At 46.7% G+C, this 27,802-nt stretch overlaps 1 protein-coding gene across 1 annotated transcript; it reads right to left on the bottom strand.

Moving 5' to 3' along the window:
* On the bottom strand, positions 1 to 27,546 carry golga1 (golgin A1). The gene is made up of 24 exons (XM_084468456.1): positions 27,365 to 27,546; positions 26,365 to 26,639; positions 24,701 to 24,791; positions 23,995 to 24,069; positions 23,330 to 23,427; positions 21,842 to 21,874; positions 18,964 to 19,092; positions 17,707 to 17,876; positions 12,230 to 12,362; positions 11,970 to 12,053; positions 11,747 to 11,872; positions 11,162 to 11,257; positions 10,820 to 10,915; positions 9,159 to 9,254; positions 8,748 to 8,900; positions 7,994 to 8,131; positions 7,386 to 7,475; positions 6,925 to 7,027; positions 6,370 to 6,542; positions 5,851 to 6,012; positions 5,620 to 5,679; positions 5,149 to 5,445; positions 2,815 to 2,901; positions 1 to 1,428 (listed from the first exon to the last, which is right to left on the bottom strand). The coding sequence occupies exons 2-24, from the start codon at positions 26,491 to 26,493 to the stop codon at positions 1,348 to 1,350; spliced, it is 2,700 nt and encodes an 899-aa protein (XP_084324582.1). The 5' UTR covers positions 26,494 to 26,639; positions 27,365 to 27,546; the 3' UTR covers positions 1 to 1,347.
* Positions 27,547 to 27,802: the final 256 nt, after the last annotated feature.

The following is a 27,802-nucleotide window of genomic DNA, read 5'->3' as shown; positions in this document are numbered from 1 at the left end:
CTCATATTTTTTATTATTAATAAATGAGAAAAATTGTGCTGACAGTTGTTAAAATTTAAACATGAAAATCTGTAGTGAATGTACAGTATTTGCTGAGATTCCAACACACAGAACACAGTGAAAGCAAGTCACAGAAGTGCATCACTCGTTTGTTAACAGTATGTTAATCCTCTGGAAACTGCCATTTCTTTTATTTTACCTTCTCATATGTAAAGACATTATCCCCTTCCCCGATATCTCGGTCGATTGAAAACCTACCGCTTCAATCCTATTGCAAGCATGCTGAATCACTGGACATATATCATTATTTGCATAAAGTTTTTTTTACGTCTTTGAGAAGAGAGCTGGTTCTATCCCCCATTCCAGAGAGAGAGAGAGAGAGAGAGAGAGAGAGAGAGAGAGAGAGAGAGAGAGAGAGAGAGAGAGAGAGAGAGAGAGAGAGAGAGAGAGAGAGAGAGAGAGACACAGAGACACAGACACACCTTGGGAGCGCCATCAGACAGGAGGCATGCAGATGTTGTGGCGCTTCCATCAAAACATCACTCTGGTACACAGGTCACAGCATCGTAATAGACAGTACAAACATCATAGCGCTGTGGTAGGACTATAAATACTGAGGCGGTCAAATCATCGTGTCCACTCCTCACTTATAAAGTTTTGAATGCATATGAACATTTCCATATGTATAAATATCATCATACCATATGTATATAATATGTGGAATGTCAGTTCCTCTACAGCGACACAAGGCAGGTCAAGGTGTGCATGTCCTCTGATAACCGTTTAGACTTCATTCACCGGCACCAACCGGTAACCACCGGTTCCAACAGGTCTGAGTCGTGTAGGCCCTGAAAGCCCTGCAGGATGAGTCTTCAAGCGGACCTGATCAGCTTTGTACAGACAGCAGGTTTGGATGGGGTTTGGAGGCCCAGTAAGTATCATGTTTTGATCCTGGATGGATCCCAGTTCCTGGGTCTAGAGCCTGTATCTAAGCCCTGTCCCCGGACGCCCCTCCCCCTCGGCCCAGCAGGACACACCTACTGGTCTCTCTGGCCCTGTATCGAGGTCCTGATATCAAACCCCTCTAGGGTTTCCTAAACCTGGTTCCCAATCATTCGTTCATAGATGCCCTTGTCCACTCGTCACCTGAAAGTAAAAAACAATCCAAACCCTTACAATAGATTATAAATAGTTCTGTTTTTCGTCTCCTGATCACTCTGAAGAAACTCCAAAAAAGATCCATTATCTTGATATAAAAAAGCAGAAAAAGTAAAGGAACGTTTGAAAGCAGAGTTGGAAACAGCTTAAAGCTCAGTAGTCATTATGGTGGTGTCCAGGTTCTCCTCATCAGCTCCAGTGTGCAGCAGCTCCAGAGATAGAAGGTCGGATGCTCCCTTTAGGAGAGGGCTTGGATCCAAACCAGGACATCTAGCAGAAGATCACATGAGATGGTCAACTTCACAATATCTTTATTACTCCCAGGAATATTAGCCATAACCCAAAGTAATCGTTTATCGTAAGTTAGGAATTTCTTAAGTTAGGTGGCCATATACCCTGTCCTGAATTCAAAATAACTGTCAATAACTGAAAAAAATGGCAGCAGCACTGCTAGTAGGTCTGTATGACAATGAAGACGAGGAACATCACAAGAGAAGACCGCATGATGGGTTTCCCACAGCACTTTACTTTTTTTTTCTTTCATTCTGAGTGCAGAAACAGACATAACCTGACGATTGCTGATCTAAAAATCTGATTGACAGAACAGTTAGGATTTCCTAAGTTAAGATAAGATAAGAGGCCAAAGATAAGATAGGAAATGGCCAACAGGTTAGGGACTGCTTCTGTAATAGGAAGTTAGGATTTTTCCTATCTTTGAGTCCCTAACTTAAGTTAGGAGGAGCAGTTAGGGTTTTTTCTGTAATTTTTTTCTGAAATGAGGCCCCAGATCTCCTGGTTGGTCTACGTTACACCAGATCTCCTGGTTGGCACGGTATACGTTATACCAGATCCTGTGGCGTAACTATCGGTAAGCAGGTACTCCAGTCACTTACGGGCCCCGACCAATCAGGGGGCCCGTCCCGCTGGGGAGGGTGGAGCCCTCCCCAGCGACTTCATCTTATCGCCTGGGCCCTGCATTCTGCGCTAGTTGTAAGTTTCAAAATGAACTGAGTTGCTCCCCCCCCCCCCGGTCAACAATTCTGTCTGCACGCAATCCCGTACCCCCCCCCCCCCCCCCCCATCAACAATCCCGTTCGCCCGCAATCCAACAACCCTCCCCCCCACCTCAACAATTCCACCCGTGGACCTTGTTATAATGTAAGCTTCATAAGATTCTACAGAGTCTCACTCCGGCTATCATCCTGCTTACGGGCCCGGCTTGTTACGCCACTGACCAGATCTCCTGGTTAGTCTATGTTACACCAGATCTCCTGGTTAGTCTATGTTACACCAGATCTCCTGGTTGGTCTACGTTACTCCAGATCTCCTGGTTGGTCTACGTTACACCAGATCTCCTGGTTGATCTACGTTACACCAGATCTCCTGGTTGGTCTACGTTACACCAGATCTCCTAGTTGGTCTATGTTACACCAGATCTCCTGGTTGGTCTATGTTACACCAGATCTCCTGGTTGGTCTATGTTACACCAGATCTCCTGGTTGGTCTATGTTACACCAGATCTCCTGGTTGTTCTACGTTACACCAGATCTCCTGGTTGTTTATATCTACGTTTCTCCAGACATTGTGGTTGGACTGAAAGTTTGTTACTCTTAAACGTTCTAGTGGAGGTAACTGCTGTGTGGGTTTGCTGCCCACCTTGTACTCTAGTGTCTTCTTCAACATGTCCTCCTCCTCTCGCGTGAAGTTGAGCAGAACGGAGACGGCTCGGATCAGATGGAAGGCCTGAGGATCAGAGGAACATAAATACCTTGAGGAGTCAGCGAGAGTGGTCACATCAACCTATCACACACTGAGCCATCAAACACATAAGCCCAAATTATGCTCATAAACAGGTGGATCTCTATGTCCCCATTTTTGGAGCAGAGGAACACATAAGCTACTCAAGACTGCACACTCCATTGAGACGGCTCTCCTCGCGGTGACTAAGTCACTCCGTGCTGCCAGAGCCTCGTCCCTCTTATTCTCCTCGACCTGTCTGCAGCGTTCAGCACCGTGAACAACCAGATCCTCCTTGCCACTCTCGCCGAACTTGGCATTCCTGACTCTGTGCTATCCTGGTTCACATCCTAGCTGACGAATCGCACCTCTCAGGTCACATGGAATGGCTCCTTGTCCAAACCATGCACTCTGGACACTGGTGTCCCTCAAGGCTCTGCACTGGGACCCCTTCTGTTCTCCCGACATACTAGATCATTGGGCTCTGTAAACACATAACACAGTATTTTTTTATCACTGCTACGCTGACAACACTATTAGCTATTTCTCTCTTTCCCCAGCTCAGCCCCTGATCGCGCTCGTCATCTCGTTCCTTGACTACCTGGCTGGACTCCCTGCCTTTGCACTTAAACCTTTGCAATGTATCCAGAACGCTGCAGCGTGCCTCGTGTTCAATCTACAAAAATTCTCTCATGTGACCTCCCTCTTCCGGCACCTCCACTGTCTCCCTGTAGTAACTAGCATTAGGTTCAAGACGATGGTACTGGCCTACAAGGCTCAATGGAACTGCCCCTGCCTACCTCCAAGCGTTGGTCAGACCACAAACCCCAACTTGAGCGCTCCGCTCAACTATTTCAGCTGGACGTCTGGTACCCGCCATCGCCACGAGCAAGCAAAGGTCGACCATCAAAGTCACAACTCTGTTTTTGGCACTGCAGTGGTGGAACGAGCTCCCTGCCGATGTCAGGACCACAGAGTCGCTAAACAACGTCCAGCTAAACTTCCGCAAGAGTCTCAAAACTCAATTGTTCAGAGTTCACCTGGACTCTGCATAGCCAACCCCTCCCATCCCTCCTACTCACTTATTGAATGTTGTACGTCCTGGTACTTAAAAATAGTACTTAGCATCGTGTGGCATCTTATCCTAGCTAGCTTTGGAGAATGGGTTAACCTAGAGATTGTTGGTGCTTGGTACTTCTATGAACAACCTTACTGTACAGACACAGATATATTGTTTCTCTTTCGTCTGAGAAATTAATTTATTGTAAGTCGCTTTGAATAAAAGCGTCTGCTAAATGCCCTAAATGTAAATGTAAATGTAATAATAAAATATATATATATTTTCGCATTTTAAATAAAATAAGTACATTTCAATATCAAATGCATAACAACCAGAACTTTGGAAAAAGTCCTTCTTAAAAATATTATTATTTTTTTTTTTAATTGAGGTTAATGCTAAAGTTTTCCGTTAACTCCATTTCAAATCTTAACAGTCTTAACCAATTTGATCAACAATCTTAAAATATTGTATGTACTGCTTTAATGATGCTTTGATACCTCGCATCTTTTTCTTTCCCTCTATATTGCACACCCCGCTTTCTCTGGTTAAGTGAGATAAGTGCACATTCGCTTTAAGTGTGCACTTCTCTCAAAAATCTGTAAAATCTGTGTTGGAATGATAGGGCCATTCTCATAAACATGTATAGGTGGTCATTGGTGAGGCTAGACCAATATTGGGTTGTTCTTAGAGGAGAAAATGCCTCACAGCTTTATATGGAGCCAACAATGGTCACATATTCAATCGCCACGGCCTTGGAACATGAGACATAATGCTTTTTAACTGCCTTTGTGAAGAATGAACAAGAGTCTGTCCATAAATATAAGCTGTTGCTGAGTGCCATGTTTAATTACATTTTCTCTCAGTTCTCGTCTCTTCTCTCCCCCATTTGTTTGTGTATCTCACTCACTAACTTGTCAAAATGCTTATCGGATGTATGGGTTTCATTGGCTGAGTAGCATCACGTGAGATGGTTTACATGGCATGCAATTGGTCTGAGATTCCTGGGCTGCTAAACCAGTGCCATAATGGCTAGAAAGTGCTCCATTAGAACTAGAATCACTTAAAGTGTAATAATTCTCAATCATTTATCCGTCACAGGTTGGGCTCTGGATAGGACACCGTCTGGGTCCAGACCCGGACTGCGGCTCGCCTATTACGGTCCTCTGCCCTCGACCAAAACCACACCTTCTCACCTCAGCCTCGCGGCATGACATGAACTTGAGCACCACATGTTTCAGGTACTCAAAGTTGATCTCCCGTGAGTCATTGAGGTCGGAGGTGTTGGTGACAGTGCAGGTGGAGGTGGGGCGGTGGGGCGTGGCCAGGCCAGGTGAGGGGGCGGGGCCTGGAGGAGGGACAGGGGAGGAGGTGGTGAAGGAGGTGCAGGAGGTCACGAGAGTATCGCTGCTGGGCCGTGGGTCCTGTCTCTCTCCCCGGTCCTCTGCTGCCCTCTCCCCTCTCCCTGGGGGCTCCAGGTCTGGCTTCAGCTTCTGGAAACATCCACATGTACCATGAATACTGCTACGCATTGCTTTTGCATTGTATACTTCCAGTGAGTCTTATGAAGAATACCATGGTAAGCAGTCACAATGCGCATATATCTTATTGCGCATACACCCACGTCATTTTTGTAAATAAAAACGGCAGAGAGTCATGTGACCCACCAGCTCCTTCTGGAAGGTTCTCTTCAGCTCAGCTAACCTCTGCTGTAGCTGCTTGACAGTCTGCAGAACACAAGAAACACCACCTGGTTAAACATGGTCTGCTTTGACCATTCACAGCTTCACTTGTGCCGTACTTTTGATAAAAGCGTTGTCTGCTTAATGGCTGAATATAAACGTCCACTTCTCCATTCACATGGTAGGTTATATAGAAGGACAGGGGAGGCTGCGGACCCGGTTCTTATCGGCCAGCTGCTGCTCCAGGTCTCGGTTGGTCTTCTGGAGCAGGTCGAGGTCGTCCAGCGTCACCGCCCCGTTGAGCTCCGCCGGGATGCAGGGCTCCGGGGGCTGGAGCTGCTCCGTCAGGGTATCCACCTCCACCTCCAGGAAAGAGATCTGGAGACACAGGAGACCCCTCAGTCTGGAGTTACATTGAAGTCGCTCTGGATAAAAGCGTCTGCTAAATGCCCTGAACGAATGTTTTATTATCCTTCTCTATTTTTCAATGTGGACCACAAAGATGTGTGCAGCAGCGTAGGAAGAGGACTGGAGGTCCATATCACCCTCAAGGGCCAACATGTATAAGATATAATATGAAACAGCAGTGAATAATAAACTATTGGAATAAAGACACAACACTGACTCCTTACAACACATTAGAATTCAAAATGAAGCCTCCCAACCATAGAGCAGCCGCTCACATCCTACGAGAGCCAGCGTAACACGATGTGTAGAAAGGTGTGCAGTCCTGACCCGGGATTGGCAGGAGTCCAACAGCTGTGATTGGCTGACGGCGTCCTCCCGGAGGCGGGCCAGCTGCTGGTCCTTCTCCGCCTCCTGCTGCTCAGCCTGGGCTCGCTGGCCCTCCAGCTGGGCCTGGAGCTGGGCCTGGAGCTCCACAACACTGCCCCTGGACGCCTGGAGGTCTGGGATCAGAGTTAAAACACTCAACGGACGTCAACCAGAAGATGCTAATATTTTGTATACAAAATAGAATACAGAAATTGTAAGCATACAATTTGGAATAGCCACATATATATAGCCTCATTTTATACAAAATAAAACTAATAGAACTAAATGTTTAATCAACATGATGATAAACAGAAGAATTTACATAAAGTTGGATAACGTGGCCAGGCCCAACTTTGCCATAAATATAAATCAATAACTATAGTTACCATAAACACACTTTTACATACCACCAGAGGGTGCATAAGGCCAAAATACCTGATGGAAAACCAAATGCAAATCAGCCTGTAAGGTGGAGTTTTACACATAATCCCATAGGAGCTTGTATAAGGTCCATACCGTTCTGTAGCATAGTCATCTGCTCCTCTTTCTTGACCAGCTGATTGGTGAGACCAGCCACTTCCTGTTGCACTGCATCATGGGACTTCAGCAGGTCCCCCACCTGGGATTTGGAACACCAAACTAAAGGTCACAAAAGGTCAAAGGATGCTATGGGACAGCACTAAGGCCATGTCCACGATGGAAGGGGGAAAGAAACCCATTCATGTGATGATCGTGATTCTCTGCTTCTGCAGTATTTGTATAGTCAGGTTGATCGTCCTATATAGGGCGATAGCTTGTATTCGCCTATCGTAATTTGCATAAACGATGTTCGGGTTGGCAATATCCATTCATAAAAAAAAAGAATGCCAGACTTGTAGAACCAAACACCAACGTCCAACCACAGAAGATAAAATCACGCAAAATACTTCATATGGTGAGGTCCCTATCGATGGTGAAACCCCAGAGTGGTGTGTGACCTGTGCTTGAAGCTCCTCCTTCTGCTTCCTGCTGTCCTCCAGAGCCATGGCTATCTCCACACTCACTGTCTGACGGCTGACCAGCTCCGCCTAACACGCGCGCACACACACACACACACACACACACACACACACACACACACACACACACACACACACACACACACACACACACACACACACACACACACACACACACACACACACACACACACACACACACACACAAAAAATTAACCTGAAAACATTGGCTGTAGAAGTATGTTGGCCTTAAAGGACAATTCCAGTATTTTGAACATTGAGCCCCCTTTCTGTGTTGTCTAGGGTGAAATCGAGTGGTTGACACCGAAATTTCCTGTCTTGGGTATTTGGCTCATTTCAAATTGCCACTGCCTGCTTCAGAATGGCTGTCTATGGGCATTCACAAACCTGTCCTTAAAACCACATTTCTGAAAACGAACGTTTAGGGTGGTTTTAAGGACAGGTTTGTGAATGCACGTAGCCAGCCAATAGACCAATAGTCTCTACTTCATCCTAGACAAACCAGAAAGGGGGCTCAATGTTCAAAATACCGGAATTGTCCTTTAAGGAGAGCTGTGTGCTCTTACCCTGGCTGCCGTCAGCTCCTCTGCCCGGGCATGGAGCGAGGAGAAGGCCTTGTCCCTCTCCTCCTCCACACCCCTCTTCACCTCCTCCAGACTCCCCTTCTCCTCCTCCAGACACCTCTTGTCCTCCTCCAACTCCCTCTGGAGGAGCAGACACACATGAATTCACACGAAGAAGAGAGAAGCACCTCAGTGCATATACATACATCAAACAACCCTATACTATATTAGAGATAGTTAAATCTGTAAATCTCATTAAATCTGTCAGAGCGACACCCCCTCCGTCTACTTCCCCCTCTTCCGAGGCACCAGAGGGGGTTCTGCATTGTCTCCTATGCACTCTGCATTGTCTCCTATGCACTCAGCACACTCTCTCTCACCATGGAGACCCTAGCTGCTGGGATCTGTTCCTCACATCTCAGGTGAGATCTGCTTCTCTATGTCTCGATGACTGTCCTAGCTATTTCTTTATGTTCTAAACCCAGACTCATCTCTGGCTACGAGATCTAGTTTAATAAGTTATTATATAATAAATAAAACAATATATTATAGAATTATGCAGATGCGGATAGAGCTACAGCATGTTGTGAACAATTTCCCCAAGAAAGTCCTCCAAGCATTCTGAGTGTGACTCTAAACTCTAGTTTCTAAAAAGCAGAAACTTTGAGCTGAGGCAGGAGTACACCTAGTCGGTGTAACAACGGTATTTAAACTGTATTTTGAAAACACTTCACAGCAATGGCCAATAGTGTCTTACCATTCTGAGGCATAGGGCATCCTGCTGGGTCTGGCTCTCTGATTGGACGACGGCCTTCTCCTGCTCTAGCCTATCAGTGGTGTCCTCTCTGAGCTGCCTCTCTACTACCAACTGCTGGTCAAGCAATGCCTTCTCAGATGCCCACCCTGTTTGCTGAGGAGGAGAGAGAGACACGCACACATTTTTTACTGAGTCTCCATCATGCTGTTTTTCACTCAAATTATTTTTTTTCTACCATTGTCATTTCTACTGTGATACCAACATATCTAGGATGAATACAATACATCTAGGATCTAGGATTAATACAATACATTGTATTTTATGAATGATGGTGAATTCATGAATCCATGGAACATTTTGATTGAGTGTTCAAGACTGTGTGAGTCTTGGTTCTCAGCTGCTGCTCCTTACCACCCTGCTCAGCTGGTCCCTCTGCTCAGTGATCTCCTGCTCAGCTCTCTGGACCTTCTCACTAGCCTCCACCACCTGCTGCTCGAGGGCTGTGATCTGCAGGGAGACAGGGAGGGGTCATGGTGGTGGTGGTGGGGGTTCAGCTGGGTGACTCCCAGCTGAAGGGGCGACCCTACACCCAAGTGCCATCTGGACCGTGTAAACTCAACACCTGGATGGACCCTACCGTGTGTGATGTCACTAGAGGGTAAACTGCTGATGGTGGGGTGTATGGGTCCGCTGCGTTTGACACTGTGAACCACCAGATCCTCCTCGCCACTCTCGCTGAACTTGGCATTGCTGACTCTGCACTATCCTGGTTCACATCATACCTGACGAATCGCACCTATCAGGTAACATGGAATAGCTCCTTGTCCAAACCCTGCACTCTTGACACTGGTGTCCCTCAAGGCTCTGTACTGGGGCCCATTCTGTTCTCCCTCTATATCAGATGTCTGGGCTCTGTAATCACATCACACAGCTTTCTTTTTTTTTTACACTGACAACACTCAACTATTCCTCTCTTTCCTCTCCTCAGACAAAACCCAGATTGCAACACGCATATCTGAATGTCTGGCAGACGTCAGCACTTGGACTACTGCCCATCACCTGAGGCTTAACCTCAACAAGACTGAGCTCCTCCTAATGTGAGGGAAAGACTGCCCTCACATGGACTTACTGGTCACTGTCGAGAACATCACTGTATCTCCTTCTCCAACTGCTAGAAACCTTGGTGTGGTACTGGACAATCAGTTATGCTGCACCGCAAACATCACCGCGGTGGCCCGATCCTGCAGATTTGCCCTCTACAACATCTGCAGGATCCGGCCCTTCCTCACAAGGGAAGGCTCCTGGTCCAAGCGCTGGTCATCTCCCGGCTCGACTACTGCAACTCGCTCCTGGCTGAACTCCCTGTCCCTGTCTCTCTAAACCTTTGCAGTGTATCCAGAACGCTGCAGCGTGCCTCGTGTTCAATCTACCTAAATTCTCCCATGTGACCTCCCCTCGTCTTCACTGGCTCCCTGTAGTAGCTCGCATCAGATTCAAGATGATGGTATTGGCATACAAGGCGATGGAACTGCCCCTGCCTACCTCCAAGTGTTGGTCAAACCACACACCCCAGCTAGAGCGCCCCACTCAAATTCCTCAGCTGGACGTCTGGTACCGCCATCGCTAAGCGCGAAGCAAAGGTCGATCATCAAAGTCACAACTGTTCTCTGTTTTGGCACCGCAGTAGTGGAACGAGCTCCCTGCCAGCTTCCGCAAAAGACTCAAAACTCACCTATTCAGAGTTCACCTAGACTCTGCATAGCCATGCAATCCCCCCCGCCCACTATTGTATGTTGTACGTCCTGGCACTTCATGTATGCACTTACTTTGTATTTATTCATAGTACTTAATTGTGTAGCATTAGCTAGCTATCATTGCTGTATGCGGGGAATGGGTTAACCCAGCGATTGTTTGTGCTTTCACTTGGTTCTATGAACATCTTTACTTTACAGACAGCAATATATTGTTTCACTTTCTTATGACAAATGTACTCATTATAAGTTGCTTTGGATAAAAGCGTCTTCTAAATGCCCTAAATGTTAATGTAAATGTATGGGGGTCCTGGGTCTGACCTGAGCATCTGTCCTCTCTCGGTAGGACTTGGACGAGTCGTCCTTGTGTCGGAGGAGGGTCTGCAGCTCACCCACCGTGCCGCTGGCCGTGCTCACCTGAGGAGACACAAGGTATGGTCTAGAACATAGAGATAGAGAACACCCGCCTATCTTTACAAAGATTATTGGCGACAATACCAGAAGTAGAGATTGAATGTTCTCCTTTTTGTTTAAGGGACATTTGGCTACCCATGTAGTGGCTACCCAATGTACTACACCCAATGTACTACACTACGTGTGTATATATACACACGTCGTCTGCAAACAGTGGCTGGGGAGTGGCTCTATGGTGTGTGTGTGTACCTGTGCTTCCAGGGAGCTGACAGTGTCCGCATGGCGGGTCCTGGCCTCTAACAGGTCCTCCCTGGCCTTCTCCAGTCTCTGCTCCACCTCCCGCTTCTGTGGGGCGGAGGAGGAGAGACATGTGGTCAGGGAGAATGAGTACGGGGCTGAGGGGAGGGACTGGGGGAGAGGGGGGGACTGGGGGGGAGGGACTGGGGGTGAGGGACTGGGGGAGAGGGACTGGGAGTGAGGGGAGGGACTGGGGGTGAGGGACTGGGGGAGAGGGACTGGGAGTGAGGGGAGGGACTGGGGGTGAGGGACTGGGGGTGATGGGAGTGACTGGGGTGATGGGAGGGTCTGGGGGTGAGGGGAGGGACTGGGGGTGAGGGACTGGGGGAGAGGGGAGGGACTGAGCAGGACTGGGGTTGAGGGGAGGGACTAGGGGGGAGGGACTGGGGTTGAGGGACTGAGCAGGACTGGGGGTGAGGAGAGGGACTGAGCAGGACTGGGGGTGAGGGGAGGGACTGGGGGGTGGTAGGGAGGGTGATAGGGAGGGTGATAGGGAGGGTGGTAGGGTAGGGTGGTAGGGTAGGGTGTAGAGAGGACCTCCTCCAGCAGCTCCTGGAGATGCTGGTCCAGGCTGAAGTCCTGCTGCAGCCTTCTCTCCAGACTGACCACCTTGGCCTGGAGCTCTGATAGGGTGGAGGCGTGGTCTTCCTCCACCACCTCTGCCTGTAAACGTAGATATCATTTTAAAGATGGAGGGTATACGGCCAAGATACAGAAATATTGACATAGATGTAAAACAGCTAGAAGGCTCCACTGTAACCTTATGCTGCTGTAACTTGAGGTTGCTGTGTTCCGTCTGTAAGGAGTAGAGAGACCTCTCCAGACACGAGACCAAGGCCTGGGACTGGACACACACACACATATCAACACTATACACATGAAGATTAATCACACACACACACACACACACACACACACACACACACACACACACACACACACACACACACACACACACACACACACACACACACACACACACACACACACACACACACACACACTGCCCCCCCCTCCTACCTTCTGGAAGTCCTCAGAGACCTGCTGGATGACCGCCTGCAGCTCCCTGCTCCTCTGCTCCAGCCCCCTGCTCCTCTGCTCTGCCTCCCTGACCCTGCTCTCCGCCTCGTCCCGGGACACCAGCAGCTCCTCCCTGCAGCAACATGAGTAGTAACAAGTAGTAATAAGTAATACTAACTCAAACTAGGGCTTTGACTCCGAACTTCCTTATTCGAATATTTAAAAAAATGATAATATTCAAACGAATATTAGGCATCCCTTTATATTCAAACCTTTTATGGGCATTATTTTTTGTAAACGGGGCGTAGACCGACTCATTTCACAGATTCCTGTGAGACCAGGTTGCCTTAATTACATCTGTTGCATATTTAAGGTGAAAACTAAATGTCAACGGAAAGAGGCGGTGGTTGCAAAAAGTATTTTGATCGCTTATTAAGTTCACTCGTTGCTTATAATGGTTTATTCGTTTCCCAGTATCATTTCCTTAATTTAGAAGACAGTTTTGTTCATTTTTTAATTGTAAAATAAATAAATCATTTTTTGAAGTTGTGGGTTTTTGAAATTATTGGAAGAGAGTCGAGCTGACCTTGCCTGCTGTACCCACGGCCCAAAATAAAGAACAGCCGAGACAATATCCTTAATTCAAACATGCAGTTTAATTTGGCCTCAATTGGTATATGGATGCGAACTTGGAATGAACATGCCAACAGGGATCAGACCAACCTTACCAACGAACGACTACGAAAGAGATTTGTTGCAAAGAACGTTTCGAAACACGCAAAATGTTAAGATAGAACTTAAAGAAGAGGTTACGAATACCGGCGCTTTTGTGCATGGTAAGGCTATGTGTGCAGTGCGCCAACTTTTTAGAGATAGAGAGACCCCCTTAAAGATGAAAAGATCATTCGAACTCTTCGCCGGCAATTTAGCCTACTATCGAGTTCACTCACCGTGTGCCTAATGCTTTACAACATTTCCACCCTCTCTATCAATCAACATATTTTTAGGCTTCAGTGAACTATGCTATTGCTTTTATAAATAAATAAACAGTTAAAGTTAGGCGTGGCGTGATACGGAACTCTCCAAACTGATTGGACGTCATAGCAGTTATGTATATGCCCATTATACAACAGTCAGTACGTTTACATGCAGAGTCATAATCGGGTAACTAAACGAATAAGACCTCAACAGGACTTGGATAACACCTGGATAAGTCGTTCATAGTCTGGTCTCTACCTACATGTAAACAGCATGTTTCGGAGTTTGTCTTCTGTGCATGCTCGAGATCTTTTCCGGGGGCCGTGAGCCGGAAGTAGAAGGAGATGGTATATGTGTTGTTGTCGCCGTCGGAAAACGAGAAACAGCGATTTATTTAGAAAGGTGGCGCAGAAGATAGAGGAAGCAGGTGAATGTAGTTACCCTCTATAAGAAGCGTATCCCTGGATGCGGGAGCGTGCATGGCATGCATTCATTAAAGGTGGAAACACACAGACGCTACGCTTCGATTTCACCCAAAGCTGAATTAAAAGTACATGTTTTCCTAAATGTGGGTCATCAATGAGGTTGTACAGTAGTAACTTCGGGCACATCTGTCAAAATAAACGTTTTTTTCTTCCAACGTCTGAACTGACGGGGGTATTCTCTGATATTATGAATCTTAAATACCGCGTCAGGTTCTCAGACTCTCGAGTACTTCCACAACAAGTAAAGACTCGTAGTGTGGTTTATCTCGGCCATGGGGGAGAAGGAATTGGGGGAATGCCGTATACGGATGGGCGGCGGAGGGGCTGTTCCGGCGGGAGAAAGATGTTTTCAGTAGACAGCTGTCAACTCACTTCGGGTCGGCGATTTATTTAAAAAGCTGGCGCAGAAGATGGAGGAAGCCGGTGTCGTGCCAATGTAGTTACCCCCTATAAGAAGTGTATCATCATCAAAATGCATTCAGTACACACCTGTGGCGTAACTATCGGTAAGCAGGTACTCCAGTCGCTTACGGGCCCCGACCAATCAGGGGGCCCGTCAATTTTCGGAGGGCTCCACCCACCCCAGCGACTTCATCTTATCGCCCGGGCCCTGCATTCAGCGCTAGTTGTAAGTTTCAAATTGAGCTTTGCTTTGTTTCAAATTGAGAGTTGCTCCTGAGTTGCTCAGGAACTAAATGTTGCTCATCAACAAGGTTGTAAAGTAGTAACTACGATATTTTTTCAATCATTGCGCCAACCAGCGGCAACCAGCCGCTCTCAGAGGCAAGATACTGGAGAAACTGCATGAAATGGAAGAAGATGGCTACATTACCAAAGTTGAGCAGCCTACTGAATGGGTGAGTTCCATGGTCGCTGTAGTAAGAAATGGCAAGGTGAGAATCTCCATAGACCCAAGTGACCTAAATAAAGTCAGAAAGAGAGAACATCACCCCATGCGAACCGTAGAGTTGTCTCAATGATACCAGGTGCCAAAGTCTTCTCAGTTCTAGATGCAAAATCAGGATTTCTGCAGATAGAGTTGGATGAAACATTGTCCTTCCTCACAACCTTCAATACACCAATAGGTTGGTTTAGATGGCTTCGACTGCCCTTTGGTATAAAATGCGAGCCTGAAATCTACCAGCGCATCATGGACCAAATGCTCGAGGGAATTGCAGGAGCTGTAAGCATGATGGACGACATCCTTATAGCTGCCCCCACGGTACAGGAACACGATGCAATTCTGCACAGAGTGGTCGAGAAAGCTACAAGCTACAACCTGAAGCTTAACTTCAGCAAATGCCACATACGCCAGCCTTCTGTGCCATACGTGGGACACCTGATAACAGCTGATGGTCTGAAGCCTGACCCGACGAAAGTGGAAGCTGTTCAGGGCATGTTGCCACCGTTGGATAAAGAAGGTGTCCACCGCTTCTTGGTCTTCGTTACTTACCTGTCGAAGTTCATTCCTAACCTCAGTGAAGTGGATGCACCGCTGCGCCAGCTCCTAAAGAGAGATGTGGAGTTTGCATGGCAGCCATCTCAGCAACAGGCATTCGACAAACTAAAAGAGCTGTGCACACATCCCCCAGTGCTAAAGTATTTTGATCCTGCAAAGCCTGTTGTGATATTCTGTCTGATATTCTGATGCCAGCAGCAGCGGACTAGGAGCAGTCCTGCTACAAGATGATCAGCCCATGCGCTATGCACAAATTGAAAAAGAGACACTCTCCATTGTCCATACCTGCACCAAGTTCCACAATGACATATTTGGAACACATGTCACAGTGTACAACGATCACAAACCTCTCGAAGACATCTTCAAGAAATCCCGTGAGGTGCCCGTTCAGAATCAGCCATATTGGGACTCAAGAAGCCAGCTTGCATTGTCCGATGGACTCATCTTCAAAGGACTGCGAATAGTAGTCAGAAACTGCAGTTTGTGTGCAGATTTCCAGAATAAACTGCCCAGACAACCACTTAAACCAACAGAAACACCCAAACTTCCCTTTGAGAAGGTAGCATCAGACCTCTTTGAATTCGAAGGGAAACAGTACATACTGCTTGTGGACTACTACTCAAAGTTAATTGAAGTGGATGGATTGAGAGACACGCGCAGTCGCACTGTCATAGATACACTTAGAGCGCAGTTCGGCAGGCACGGCATCCCTGCACACGCCGTACTCAAACGGTGAAGCGGAGTGTGCCGTGCAAACTGTGAAGAGGCTCTGGCACAAGGCACCAGACAAACACCTTGCTCTACTGGATTACAGGACTACTCCCCTTGAGTCAGTAGGCCTTTCACCAGCTCAACTGCTCATGGGAAGGAGGCCATGCAACAAGCTGCCTATGGCACGTGAGCTCCTTGCACCAAGGGCCTACGACCCACTGAAAGTCAAGCGTCTGCTAGATCAGACTAAGGACATTCAAAAGTACTATCATGACCGCAAGAGAGCAGGCAATCCTCGTGTTGCTCTCAAGCCTGGAGACGAGGTCAGAATGCAGCCTTATCCTGGTAGCCGCACATGGTCAGCAGCGGTTGTGGTCAGACAGCACAGTGCTCCGCGATCCTATGTTGTGGACAGTGGAAACAAGGAGTACCGCCGCAACAGTCAACATCTTCGCACAAGCACTGGAGCCACTGGATACGTGATGAGTTACGGACTGAGCCACCAGAGCAGACAGCTGAAAAGGAACAGACAGCTGAAAAGGAACAGCTGTCTCCTACCCCATCTGAACAGCCTCGCTCGCCTCCCAGAGGACCCTTGAGTCATGCTCAGGCCCGGGCAGGTGAACTGTACATCACCAGGCGAGGCAGAGCTGTCAAGCCGCCCGGCAGACTGACTTTATGAGCTGTGTGCATTAAGTTAGTGAGGGACAAGGTGTGGTAAAGACACCTATGGATGTGAAGTGCTGGTAACCTCTCCTTCCCAGTTAGTGTGATCAAAAGTAAAATTATTACATTCCAAGTTAGTGGGATCAAAAGTTAAAGTTACAAGTATTAACTGTTTGTTACTTTGTTTACTCAAGTCACTGAACTGCAAAATGGATGTCAAGGTTAATTTGACATGAAGTCAGGACATTTAAGCTGCTAACAATGTTTCTGAGTTATTCCTAGGTGCATGCCTTTTCTTTGATAAGAAGGGAGATGTAATGTATTGAGTATGATTTACTCCTATTGCTACGGTCTGTTTGTCTTCATGCATTACCCGTAGTGCTGTTGGTACACATGCGCAGTTGAATAAAGCTACAGTTGGCTCCAAGGCTAAAGCGTATATGTTGAGCGGAATATCTTACAAATACTATTACTAATCAATACTAACTCATTCTAACAAGTACCAAGTCATCTTAACCAATATTAATACCAACACTAATAGTTTCACATACCAATGCTGGCTTTTATGTTTTTCCCACATGAACTCCTGATCACTCAGGAGAATCAGGTCCGGAGATGACCCTAGTTACCCTTTCACACATGCAACACGCAGCCGGAGATGAGCCGCATCAGACATGTTCGCATGTACCAGAGATACTCCGGGTAATTCAGGGGAGGGGTGGTGCTTGGGAAGAACGTGTAGGACTAGGAGGCAGGACGTGACACAGAAAGTATGCAGCAGTAGTCGCAGTGTTCGGTTAACAACACGTCGAAGATGACGGGTGAGGCTTTCCACTCCGTAATGCTGACTCTTTTTGCGGTTATAACAAGATTTCATTTGTTAGACATATCCGCAATATCAACAGAAGAGTGGAAGGCAGAGAAAAGTTGGAACACAAAATACAGGCCAGAAGAGAAAAGTGCTAAGCAGCTTCACTCCTTGCTCCCGGTTTGGCGGCAGTCATGACAGAAACGCCATCAACACGTCAGCAACACGCCCACTCGCTGGTTGTGAACTCTCCGATTCTCTGTACTTTACACATGTGAATGTATATGAACTAATACTTATACTAACTTATGCCAACTGACTAACTAACTAATACTAATCAATCCTATCTGGAGGTTACGGTGTCTCTCACCTCTCTATCTCCAGCTCTGTGTTCAGCTGACTGGCCTCCTGGTGCTCCTGGCCCAGGAGGTGCAGTCGTCCCTGGGCCTCCGCCAGCGACCGCCGGGCCGCATGCAGCTGCACCTCCTTCCCCTCCAGCTCCTTCTCCCGCTGGCTCAGCTGCTCCTCCTTCCTCAGCAGCTACAGGGAGGGAGAGATGAAGGTACGGTTATTCCTGTTCATGAATCACTATGGTTACTGGGGACAGACAGTCACTCCCCAAAGGAACGTTTGGGCTGTAACAGCTTCAGTTTTTCTCAAAATAATGTTGTAACAAAATAAATGATAATACAATACATAAACGAGACACCATGTCACCAACTGCTGTTTAATATTTTGTTGAAGAGAAGGGATGCATTTTTATTTACTATTTAGTGGTGCTGTCAATGGTTAAAATATTAATTGCACAATTTGCTGTGATTAATCATGATTAATAGCTTTTTTTCTTCTTATAGCACCATTGAACCCAAAACCACTTTTTGTTTTTGTTTTAAATGTGATAATTTGTCTTATTTGATGATCATCAACATACTACTATGCCATTTTATTAGTTACTGAAATGAAAGTCCCAAATTTGGAGGCAAAAAGGGTCAAATCCATTCTCCCCAAAACACGATGTGAACGTTCCACTGAACACGTTGTGTTCATGACGTCAGACTACCTCTGACGTCATGACCAAGTGGCACCAGTGGTGGTGCTGTGTGTGTGGACGTGTGCAGCTCTGTCTGGGCAGTGATCTATTTAATGTCCACGTCCAAGTGAGGGTTAGGGTCTTCCTGGACACCTATCTAGTACTAGTACTACGTTGTTTGTGGCGGCTTTCATAGACAACCGTCCTTTAGTTTGGCAAAGCCCAGTAGTTTCTGTAGGGTGTTTTGCTTTGAGGGGATATTTCAAAGATAAATTAGTTCTGTGGTTATTCAATGCGGCTTTGCAGATTTCTTTTGTCTCCTCCAAAGATCTGTCGGGCAACTTTTTTGCAGCACACTGATCATCACATTGGTCAGCCTTCACAGAAATAAAACCAAGTTGAACACGTTAAATCTTTCAAAATGAACACAAAGATTAACGAGCCATTTTGACAACACTACTATTTAGTCATTAATGTGACGCTTGATGCTTGTAGGAAAAGCAACTTGTAGGGAATTCAGATCCATGTCATTGAGGAGCAGGTAGAGGTGTGTTTGTGTGTGTGTGTATAAACGGTTGTGTTTCTATGCATATATACCATGTGTTTGACTTTGGCCAGCTCCTGCTGTTGGAAGGTCTCCAGCTCGTCACGGTCATCCCTCTTCTGGAACAAAGTGAGGCTCTTCTCAGTCAGCTCATCCACCCGCATTCTTAGCACCTCCTTCTCCTGGGAGACACAAGGTGTTCAGTGTTTAGGATTTTGGGCTTCGGGTATTATTGTTCCAGACTGGTAATGCCTACATCTCTTCCTGGTGGACTGGTCAAAAGTATTCAAATTAGGATATATATATATTGTGGCAGACGGCAGGGAGGAGTGAGGGCAATGGCAGGTAAAGGGAGATATCTGGCTCCACCCCCAAGCCATAAATGGACTTCCTCCTATAACGACACAAGGCTGAGAACCATTAACCAGGAGTGCTGGGTGGTTAAAAGAGAGAGCCAAACACCACACAGGGAGGGGATAGGCTAGGTATCCAGAGGGTGTCTGTGTGAGCCTCTGGGGAGGGTGTACTAAGTGCATTAAGGAAGAGTGTTCGATTGGACTGATTTAAGTGTACCGACTGCTTTGTTTTGAGAACCCTTCTGGAGCTGACCCCTGGACTGAACGAGTGGACAACGGATTATGGACTATGAAGGTGGCACACTCTTGTCGGTCTTCTGAGATACTTGGGTGAATAAAAACCATTGCACGTTAAACTGTGTGTGTGTCTTGGTTTTGTCTCGTTGACTTGGTGGCATGGAAACCTCACACCCACGGGCCTGCTACAATATCTATCTATCTATCTATCTATCTATGGTAAGCAGGTCTCCAAAAAGTTTGGTGCCGAAATTCCTGGTGGCGTTATAACTTCTGGTCCCTGCTTGTCATGTCATGTCATGTCATGACATGATGGATAAAAAATTCATAGCTTGCTTCCAACTACAGGGATAATAAACTAAATGCAATGCGATGCAAGGGTAAGTTTTAAAGTTTTAAAATAGACATTTACATCGATAGTCTGGCATTATAATTGGTTTGCCTCGGGAGTGGGTAAAACTGTTTTTATTGGCAGGCTAGCAGTTCCCCTCGACTTGCGCTAGCTTAGCACCAGCGATTTCTGCAACTAGAAGGACTGAATGAAAAGTGTTGAAAACGGTCTCCAATGATAAATAACACACTGGCTCACTTGGAAATGAGACCCGATGTCCAAAATCCTGAACTACTCCTTAAAGCGTAATTCCGGCAAAATTGAGGCCAGGGTCTATTTTTGGCATGTACACACATCAAATAAGCCCTCCAGACCCTTTTTTGTTGATAATCGAGTATAAGAGTTTAACCGGTGCAATGTTTGGCTTCCATGTTATTGGCTTAGGGGCAGCGCGGAAAGCTTCCAAATCTGCATTTTTTAACCACAAATAAAGCTCAAAAATAAACTCCCGCTACGCTAACTAAATTGTTGATGCTTTGTTTTATGTGTAGGGACCCTAATCATGCTACTGCAGATGTTTGGTGCTATTTTTAGCTATATTAGTGGGAAAAAAATGCAGATTTGCCATTAGCCAATAACATGGAGGCCAAACATTGCGCCGGTTAAACTCTTATACTCGATTATCAACGAAAAAAGGGTCTGGAGGGCTTATTTGATTTGAAAAAAAAAGACCCTGGGCCTCTACGAATAATCTTTTTTGCATAGGAAATTTCCTTTCCTAAGGAGATGACCCGGAGGTACTTGGAGGAAAGGTGGTTTGAATTCTAAAAATGCTTAGGAAAGGAGCCTTGATGCATCCGTTAACCCTCCTTCAGCATAGGTTACTCCTGATCAACCTTTGTGAAAGGAAAGGAGATATTGGTATCCCATAATCCTTTACGGTGGCAATATTTAAATAAACAGGCCACCGACGACGTTTACCGACTCTATGCGAAGACACATGAGAGACGCGGTAAAGCAGAAGAAGATAAGAGAAGAAAAATAATGTGTTTCTGGATACCAATTCCAGAAACACATTATTTTAATCAAAATGAATTAATTTAATGCTGGTTAGCAAGCACACAATATACAACATAAGAAAATAAAATGCTGACTTCACATTTAAGAAAGACTACTGGGGGCAGTTCATTTCAACATCAACATAAGTTGAGCCTCTTTTTTTTCCACATATGAATTTGGATTCAAGTGGCCTCAAATATTCCCGTTGGCCAAATCCGACCTAAGTGATTCTCACTGTTGGCGATAACCTGATTGAAATCAATACGACAAGAACGCATGGATCAAAGAGCTCTTGTTGTAGTTAACCTTCGGAAAATTGTAGTTTCACGCTAGAGACGCTAGAGGTCAGCAATACCCGCTGATCTGATGATCTATGGACCTGCCTTACGCTTAAGGCTCATTTATGCTCCACGTTAGATATGCATACAGATACGGACGGAGCCTTCTGTCCATACTCTGCGTACATTTCGTCCGTATTTCTGCACGTATCCTGCAAGCTTGCAGATGCGTACCGAAATGGACCAAACGTTGCAGTACCACCAGAAATCGTGGGGGCAGTGTCAGTGTTTTTTTTTTAAACATTATTGGAGTAACTTTTGAATCTGAACGACGCCCTCTAGAGGATGTTTTGCTCAACGTCCATTCCAACGTAAAGGACGCATGGAAGTATGAGGGCAGTGACGGTTAGAACGTTGATAACGTGCATCTCTATTTACGCACGAAATGGGAGCATCACTAAGCCTTTAGTTCTAATTAAAATTTGGAAAAAATACAAAAATGCCAAAAAGACAGACAAAGAAAATACACCTGTGATTCGTTTGAAAATGGCGGCAACTGCGATAGGCAGTGTTCACTCTGTTTTCACAACGCTATTATAAGTTAGCAATGCGTTGAGGTGTAACCCTGATCAATTATGAGCCTGTGAGCCTGCCATCCATCAACACTCACCTTCTCAAGAACAGCCATTTTCTCCATCCATTCCTGTGCATGGAGAGAGGCATTACAGAGCAGAACATCTTAACATTCTATATTTAACGTTTATTTTACTTGGCTGACATTGATTGATTAAATTATAAATTGTGTTACATTCATTTGTAATCTAGATTTAGATTTTCCATTTCAATAACGCTCTTAACGCTTAAAGGTCCCATGGCATGCTATTTTATGGATGCTTTAATATAGGTGTTAGTGGGCCCCTAATACAGTATTTGAAGACGTTCAGGAAATTCTGCCTTGGTGCAGAGTTACAGCCACTACGAGCCAGTCCCACAATGAGCTCTCCACAAACGTGCCGTTTTTAGAGGCGGGTCAAGGTGGAGGGTGGGGGTGTGGCCCTGAGCAGCTTGCGGCCACGGTACCATGCGCTAGTGTTTACAGTGGAACACTGAACACTCCTGGTGCTCCAGCGGGAGTCCTGGAGCTCTATATCTAAATAATATATTATATTTAGATATTATATTATCATGGTCAAAAGCTGTTTGCGCCTCCGGATGATAATTATGAATCTCAAATGACTGCGTCGGGTTCTCAGACGCCTCTGGTTCTTCCACTTCCACTTCAATATTAAGTACAGACTGAACTGTGAAATGGAGGAGAAAGGGATTGTTGCCTGCGATTGTTGCCCGGGGTTGTCTACGTCAGGTTGGTTGAGAAGGAATAGGGAACCGCGACATGGAGGAGAAAAGGATTGTTGCCCAGGATTGTCCGCCGGAGCCCCGCTGCCTGCCCAGCCCCGCTGCCCGCTGCTCGCTACCGCGGCAGCGGGCAGCGGGGCTCCGGCGGGAGACAACCCCGGGCAACAGGCAGCGGGGCTCCGACGGACAATCCTGGGCAACAATCCTTTTCTCCTCCATGTCGCGGTTCCCAATTCCTTCTCAACCAACCCGACGCAGTCTAGTTTTTTCACCAAATGGGAGCTTTATGCAAGCTTGCGTTATTGTGTTGCGTGTTATGCGCCATAACACCAACAGCAGAACAGTTATCCAAATAACACTTGCGTTACAGTGTGTACACACACACACACACACACACACACACACACACACACACACACACACACACACACACACACACACACACACACACACACACACACACACACACACACACACACACACACACACACACACGGCGCTCGCACGGTCCTAGCTCATTGTCTCATTGGCGGGCCAAATTCTCTGGGCGGGCCAAGCAGAGAAAGGGGAGGTAACATGGCCCCATATGACGTCATATGGGGCCAGCTCCCAAATCGAAGTGGTTCAGCGATCCTGAAACAAGATACCTACTTCTCGGTTTACACCTAACGCAATTTTTAGCTACTGGGGGACCATAGGGAGGCTACGGGAACTCAACTTAATGTTAGAAAACCTCATAAAGTGAAATTTTCATGCCATGGGACCTTTAACGCTCTGGAATTGAATGGAAGGGGGTCCATACCTGGTCCCTCTTCTCCAGGGCCAGAGTCAGACCCTCGGCCATCTTAGCTCTACTGGCCTGGTTGGACTCGTTCTGTTCCTGCAGTTTCCTCATTGAAGCTGTGGGGGGGAAAGAGAGAAGGAAAGAGACAGAGCAGCCAGTTTGTACGCCACTAACAGCAGAGGGATGTTAACGCAGAGAAGCACGTGCAGGTAGTAGCTGTGAGAAGCGAGGTCAGACTACTGACACTCAAGTCAAATAATTTACAGAAATATATATATGCACATTTTTTAGTACTTAACCCCGGCCCGGTTAATATTATATATAATACTGTGCCTAGGCTAATGTGGTCTTGGCTCGGTTAACGTACAGACCATTCATCCATCTGAGTGCACTGCGCCCTGCACTCCACTGTGTAGTAACCCAAGCGTCACCGCAAGAAGCCACATTCTGCTGCTGTGTGTGAATGGAGGAGGCGGCCACCGTCAACCAAGGCAACGTCACTCAGATCGCTCAGTGACCGTCGGCGATTGTGGTTTTAGAGGGACAACCAACAGTGTGTCATGTGACCGGCGGTAGCCACTGATCAGGCTCCAGACAGACGTTAAGCAGGGCGGTGGGTGGGGAGACAGAGGTGAGGCAGGGAGCAGGCGGGTGGAAAAGAGGGGAAAATAAAAGGTACGTACAATCCTGATGCTTTTCTAATGCAAACTCAACCTTTTCCTTGGTCTTCTGCAATATTCTCAGCTGCTCAGCGTAGTCTAGTGGGGAGATGAGGGGGACACCACACACACACACACACACACACACACACACACACACACACACACACACACACACACACACACACACACACACACACACACACACACACACACACACACACACACACACACACACACACGAAGAAGAAAGAATAGGAGAGGAGTAGGGAAGGGAGGGGGGAGGAGGGGGGTGGGTAGGAGGTGGAGGGGAGGAGGGGAGGAGGGGTGATATGGGGAAACAACACATTTGAGACGGAATGAAAGGAAACGGAAATGCTTTTCTTGCATGAGAAAACCAGTCCCTTTAAAGAGTAAAACGACACGGAGTCTAAGGACCAGAGCCCCCTGCAGTTAATAGAGGGTATTACAACTTTATTTAATGTATTTCAGATTGTAATTAATTGGTTTTCTGAGAGATTCAAATGGTTACTTTTAAAAAGGCAAGGGAGCAGCTTTACACCACTAGTAATGCGGCGGTGTACATGGCGCCCCCGGAGGAGGAGGGGAACATCACGCTACTCAGTACTAATGTCACAGAGCTGACCAAGGCTCCAGGGGTTCATCTGGACGGTTCAGTTGGTTTGGATCCGCGGTGGTGAATGTGTTCAGGTGTGTTTGTCGTCCCTACCGGTGAGCTTGGCTTCCAGCCTGCGGACCTGGTCGTTCCTCCGGAGGACCTGTGAGGAGAGGTCGTCCCTGGAGCTGCTCCCGTCAGACGCCTAGAGCCACAACACAACAGCCAATCAGAACCTCCCGTCAGACGCCTAGAGCCACAACACAACAGCCAATCAGAACCTCCCGTCAGACGCCTAGAGCCACAACACAACAGCCAATCAGAACCTCCCATCAGACGCCTAGAGCCACAACACAACAGCCAATCAGAACCTCCCGTCAGACGCCTAGAGCCACAACACAACAGCCAATCAGAACCTCCCGTCAGACGCCTAGAGCCACAACACAACAGCCAATCAGAACCTCCCATCAGACGCCTAGAGCCACAACACAACAGCCAATCAGAAACTCCCATCAGACGCCTAGAGCCACAACACAACAGCCAATCAGAACCTCCCATCAGACGCCTAGAGCCACAACACAACAGCCAATCAGAACCTCCCGTCAGACGCCTAGAGCCACAACACAACAGCCAATCAGAACCTCCCGTCAGACGCCTAGAGCCACAACACAACAGCCAATCAGAACCTCCCGTCAGACGCCTAGAGCCACAACACAACAGCCAATCAGAACCTCCCGTCAGACGCCTAGAGCCACAACACAACAGCCAATCAGAACCTCCCGTCAGATGCCTAGAGCCACAACACAACAGCCAATCAGATGCCTAGAGATGTTTTCCTTGTTGTTTGACTGGAGGAAAGATAGACTCATTGTGGCAGTTTCTCGTCAATGATTCAAGTCTCACTCAATAATTCAAACTTGTGGAACTGAGATCTGCTTCAAGTGTCTGAGCTCTCAGACCTCAGCTTCCTTCCACTAGACAGGCTTCTCCAACACAGGTATACAATTAATATGAATGAATAATATACATGAGGAATTGGTTCAGCCTAGTTATTCACAGCACAGAGCACCAGATTTGAACATAAACAGCCAAACGTTGCTCTCTCTGCAGATTAAGATTCCAGGCCTCCCTGACTTATTCTTTGCATGATGGAACTGCAGCCTTCGAAAACCTATAACATCAGTTTACAAGAAGCCTGATTAACGGCCCTTGTCTTTTTGGAGTCTGTATAAGTGTATCAAGATATATTTTTGCATCCAAAACAAAATTTGTCAGGATGATTCACTACCTGAATTCAAAATAAATTTCTTAATAGTCGGTGGAGAAAGAACTGGGGCCAGATTCAAAGAAGTATGTTCAGATGATGCTTAAGACACTTGAAATAACTCGTAATCTCTGTAGAAAAAAGTCCTGAAAGGTGATGAACAAATTGCGATGTTAGCATAGTGTGTAGTAGCCTATTACCATGTCTCTTTCTATATAATAACAATTATGCACATTTTGAATAGTGAGAAGCGACATCTTACAATGAGATTAATAAATATTGTAAATAGCAGCAAATAAAACTAGAAATAGCAGGTAAATAGCAGTTTTTCTTCACTTTCCTCATAAATCAAATCTTCAGAAAGAAAACCGCTGTTATGCAGATTTTTGTTCTTAAGATGCATTAAGATCGTCATGGCGATACACCACAAAACAGTCCCTTCACAGGGGAGAGAGTGAAACCAAGTGTCATGATATCCCAGCCGTCGCTTCCCTCCCGCAGCAGCAGAACTTACAAAGTCGTCTCCGGAGTCCGCACCCCCTGAGGTGATGGACTCCTTGCTGGCGGAGCGCGGGATGCGGGCACCGGTCCGAGGGGACGAGGCCGCCTCCTCTGCGATCTTCTTCTTCAGTTTAGCGAACATCTCTTCTTCGTGTCTCTGCAGCTGAGTCTGGGAGACGCAGCGGGGGAGCGGTGGATCAGTGAGGGGCACTGGGCAGTCTGGGATTCAGGGGGAGACACGACGACGGAGGAGCAGGTGGAGTGTAGGGCGGTGCCATGCTGCTACATCTGGTAGAGAGGCAGAGAACCAGACATTGGTTCAAAATGCTGAGAATATATTGTTCTCCCTCAGAGAATTACACATTCATTCAGAGCGGTCTTCATTTACACATTCAACTATCTGGTTACAGTTGAGAAACAAAAGAAGAAAAAAAAAGACTGATTTGTCACTTTTTTCTTGGCTTTACAAGAAAACAGGAAGAAAACAACGTCATGAAACTATCACTTGAATATTTAACGTGTTGCTCAGCCAGTTCTACAAACACACATAGCTGGTGGTGACATTATTTATATTATTGAGCCTCCATCAAGGGGACATGGTGGGTGGGAGAGCCCAGAGATGGGGACACCCCCCACCTACCTCCCACCCAACCAACCAGTACACCATGAGATGTAGGCTACTCTCATCGTGTGTGGTCAAAGCATAATTTGCAGTCCAAAACCCACCAGCCAGTGACCCAGAGTATAGCTCTGACAACCCCATTTACCTCTGAAGAGACACAGTTTGACCCACATCTGTGTGGGTTTATACCTCCAATATAAAACATATCGAAACGCACCCAAATACATTCAGTCACAAGATCCTAATATCTAACGTAACAGCTAATATAGACCCCGATCTGACTATATAGCTGTCTTATCTATACTACTAACCCACAGTAATCAGAACCAACCAGTGTGTATATAGTGTCATCTACATTAGCCTGCTAGGGCTCACTAAGTCTTTGTCTTACCATAAAACACTTGGATACAACGGCTCAGTCTGTAGTATTTTACATGCACATTGGTCAATGGTGAACTCCTTGTTTCGGCGCACAGACTTGCCAAGGTTGATCAAGTTGTTATTATTCCCCAAAGTGCTTTAGTTTACACTGCTGCTCCTCTCGTCTGACAGGCTAGCGTTACCCTGTAGCTAACAGCCTGGGAGCTAACAGCAGCTCCACGTCATCGGCCCCTGCACACACGTGACCGTTGACGTCAACATGTACACGTCATCGACCCTGCACACATGTGACCATCGACGTCACGTCTGTTGATATTCTATGACGTGGCCAGATTTGGATTAGAATGTGAAATTATAAATGGAAACATCCTCGCAGACACTAAATTAATTGTGTGAAGCAAACTTTACAGATTGACAGCAGGTTCAGCTGTTTTTCTGTCTGTCTCTC

This window comes from Micromesistius poutassou (assembly GCF_964030765.1).
Source record: "Micromesistius poutassou genome assembly, chromosome: 5".
NCBI classification, from domain to species: Eukaryota; Metazoa; Chordata; class Actinopteri; order Gadiformes; family Gadidae; genus Micromesistius; species Micromesistius poutassou.
The sequence above is the reverse complement of the archived record's forward strand: the minus strand, read 5'-3'. Positions and strand labels throughout refer to the sequence as shown.

Bases quoted from the DNA above. Each gene is read 5' to 3' on its own strand.
- golga1 (XM_084468456.1), bottom strand. From the start codon at position 26,493: ATGTTCGCTAAACTGAAGAAGAAGATCGCAGAGGAGGCGGCCTCGTCC. The intron at 9,255-10,819 runs GTCAGACCCAGG...GTCTCCCTGCAG, and splicing joins GAGAGAGGACAGATGCTCAG to ATCACAGCCCTCGAGCAGCA. The intron at 5,680-5,850 runs GTCCGCAGCCTC...TGTGTTCTGCAG, and splicing joins AGCTGGCCGATAAGAACCGG to ACTGTCAAGCAGCTACAGCA.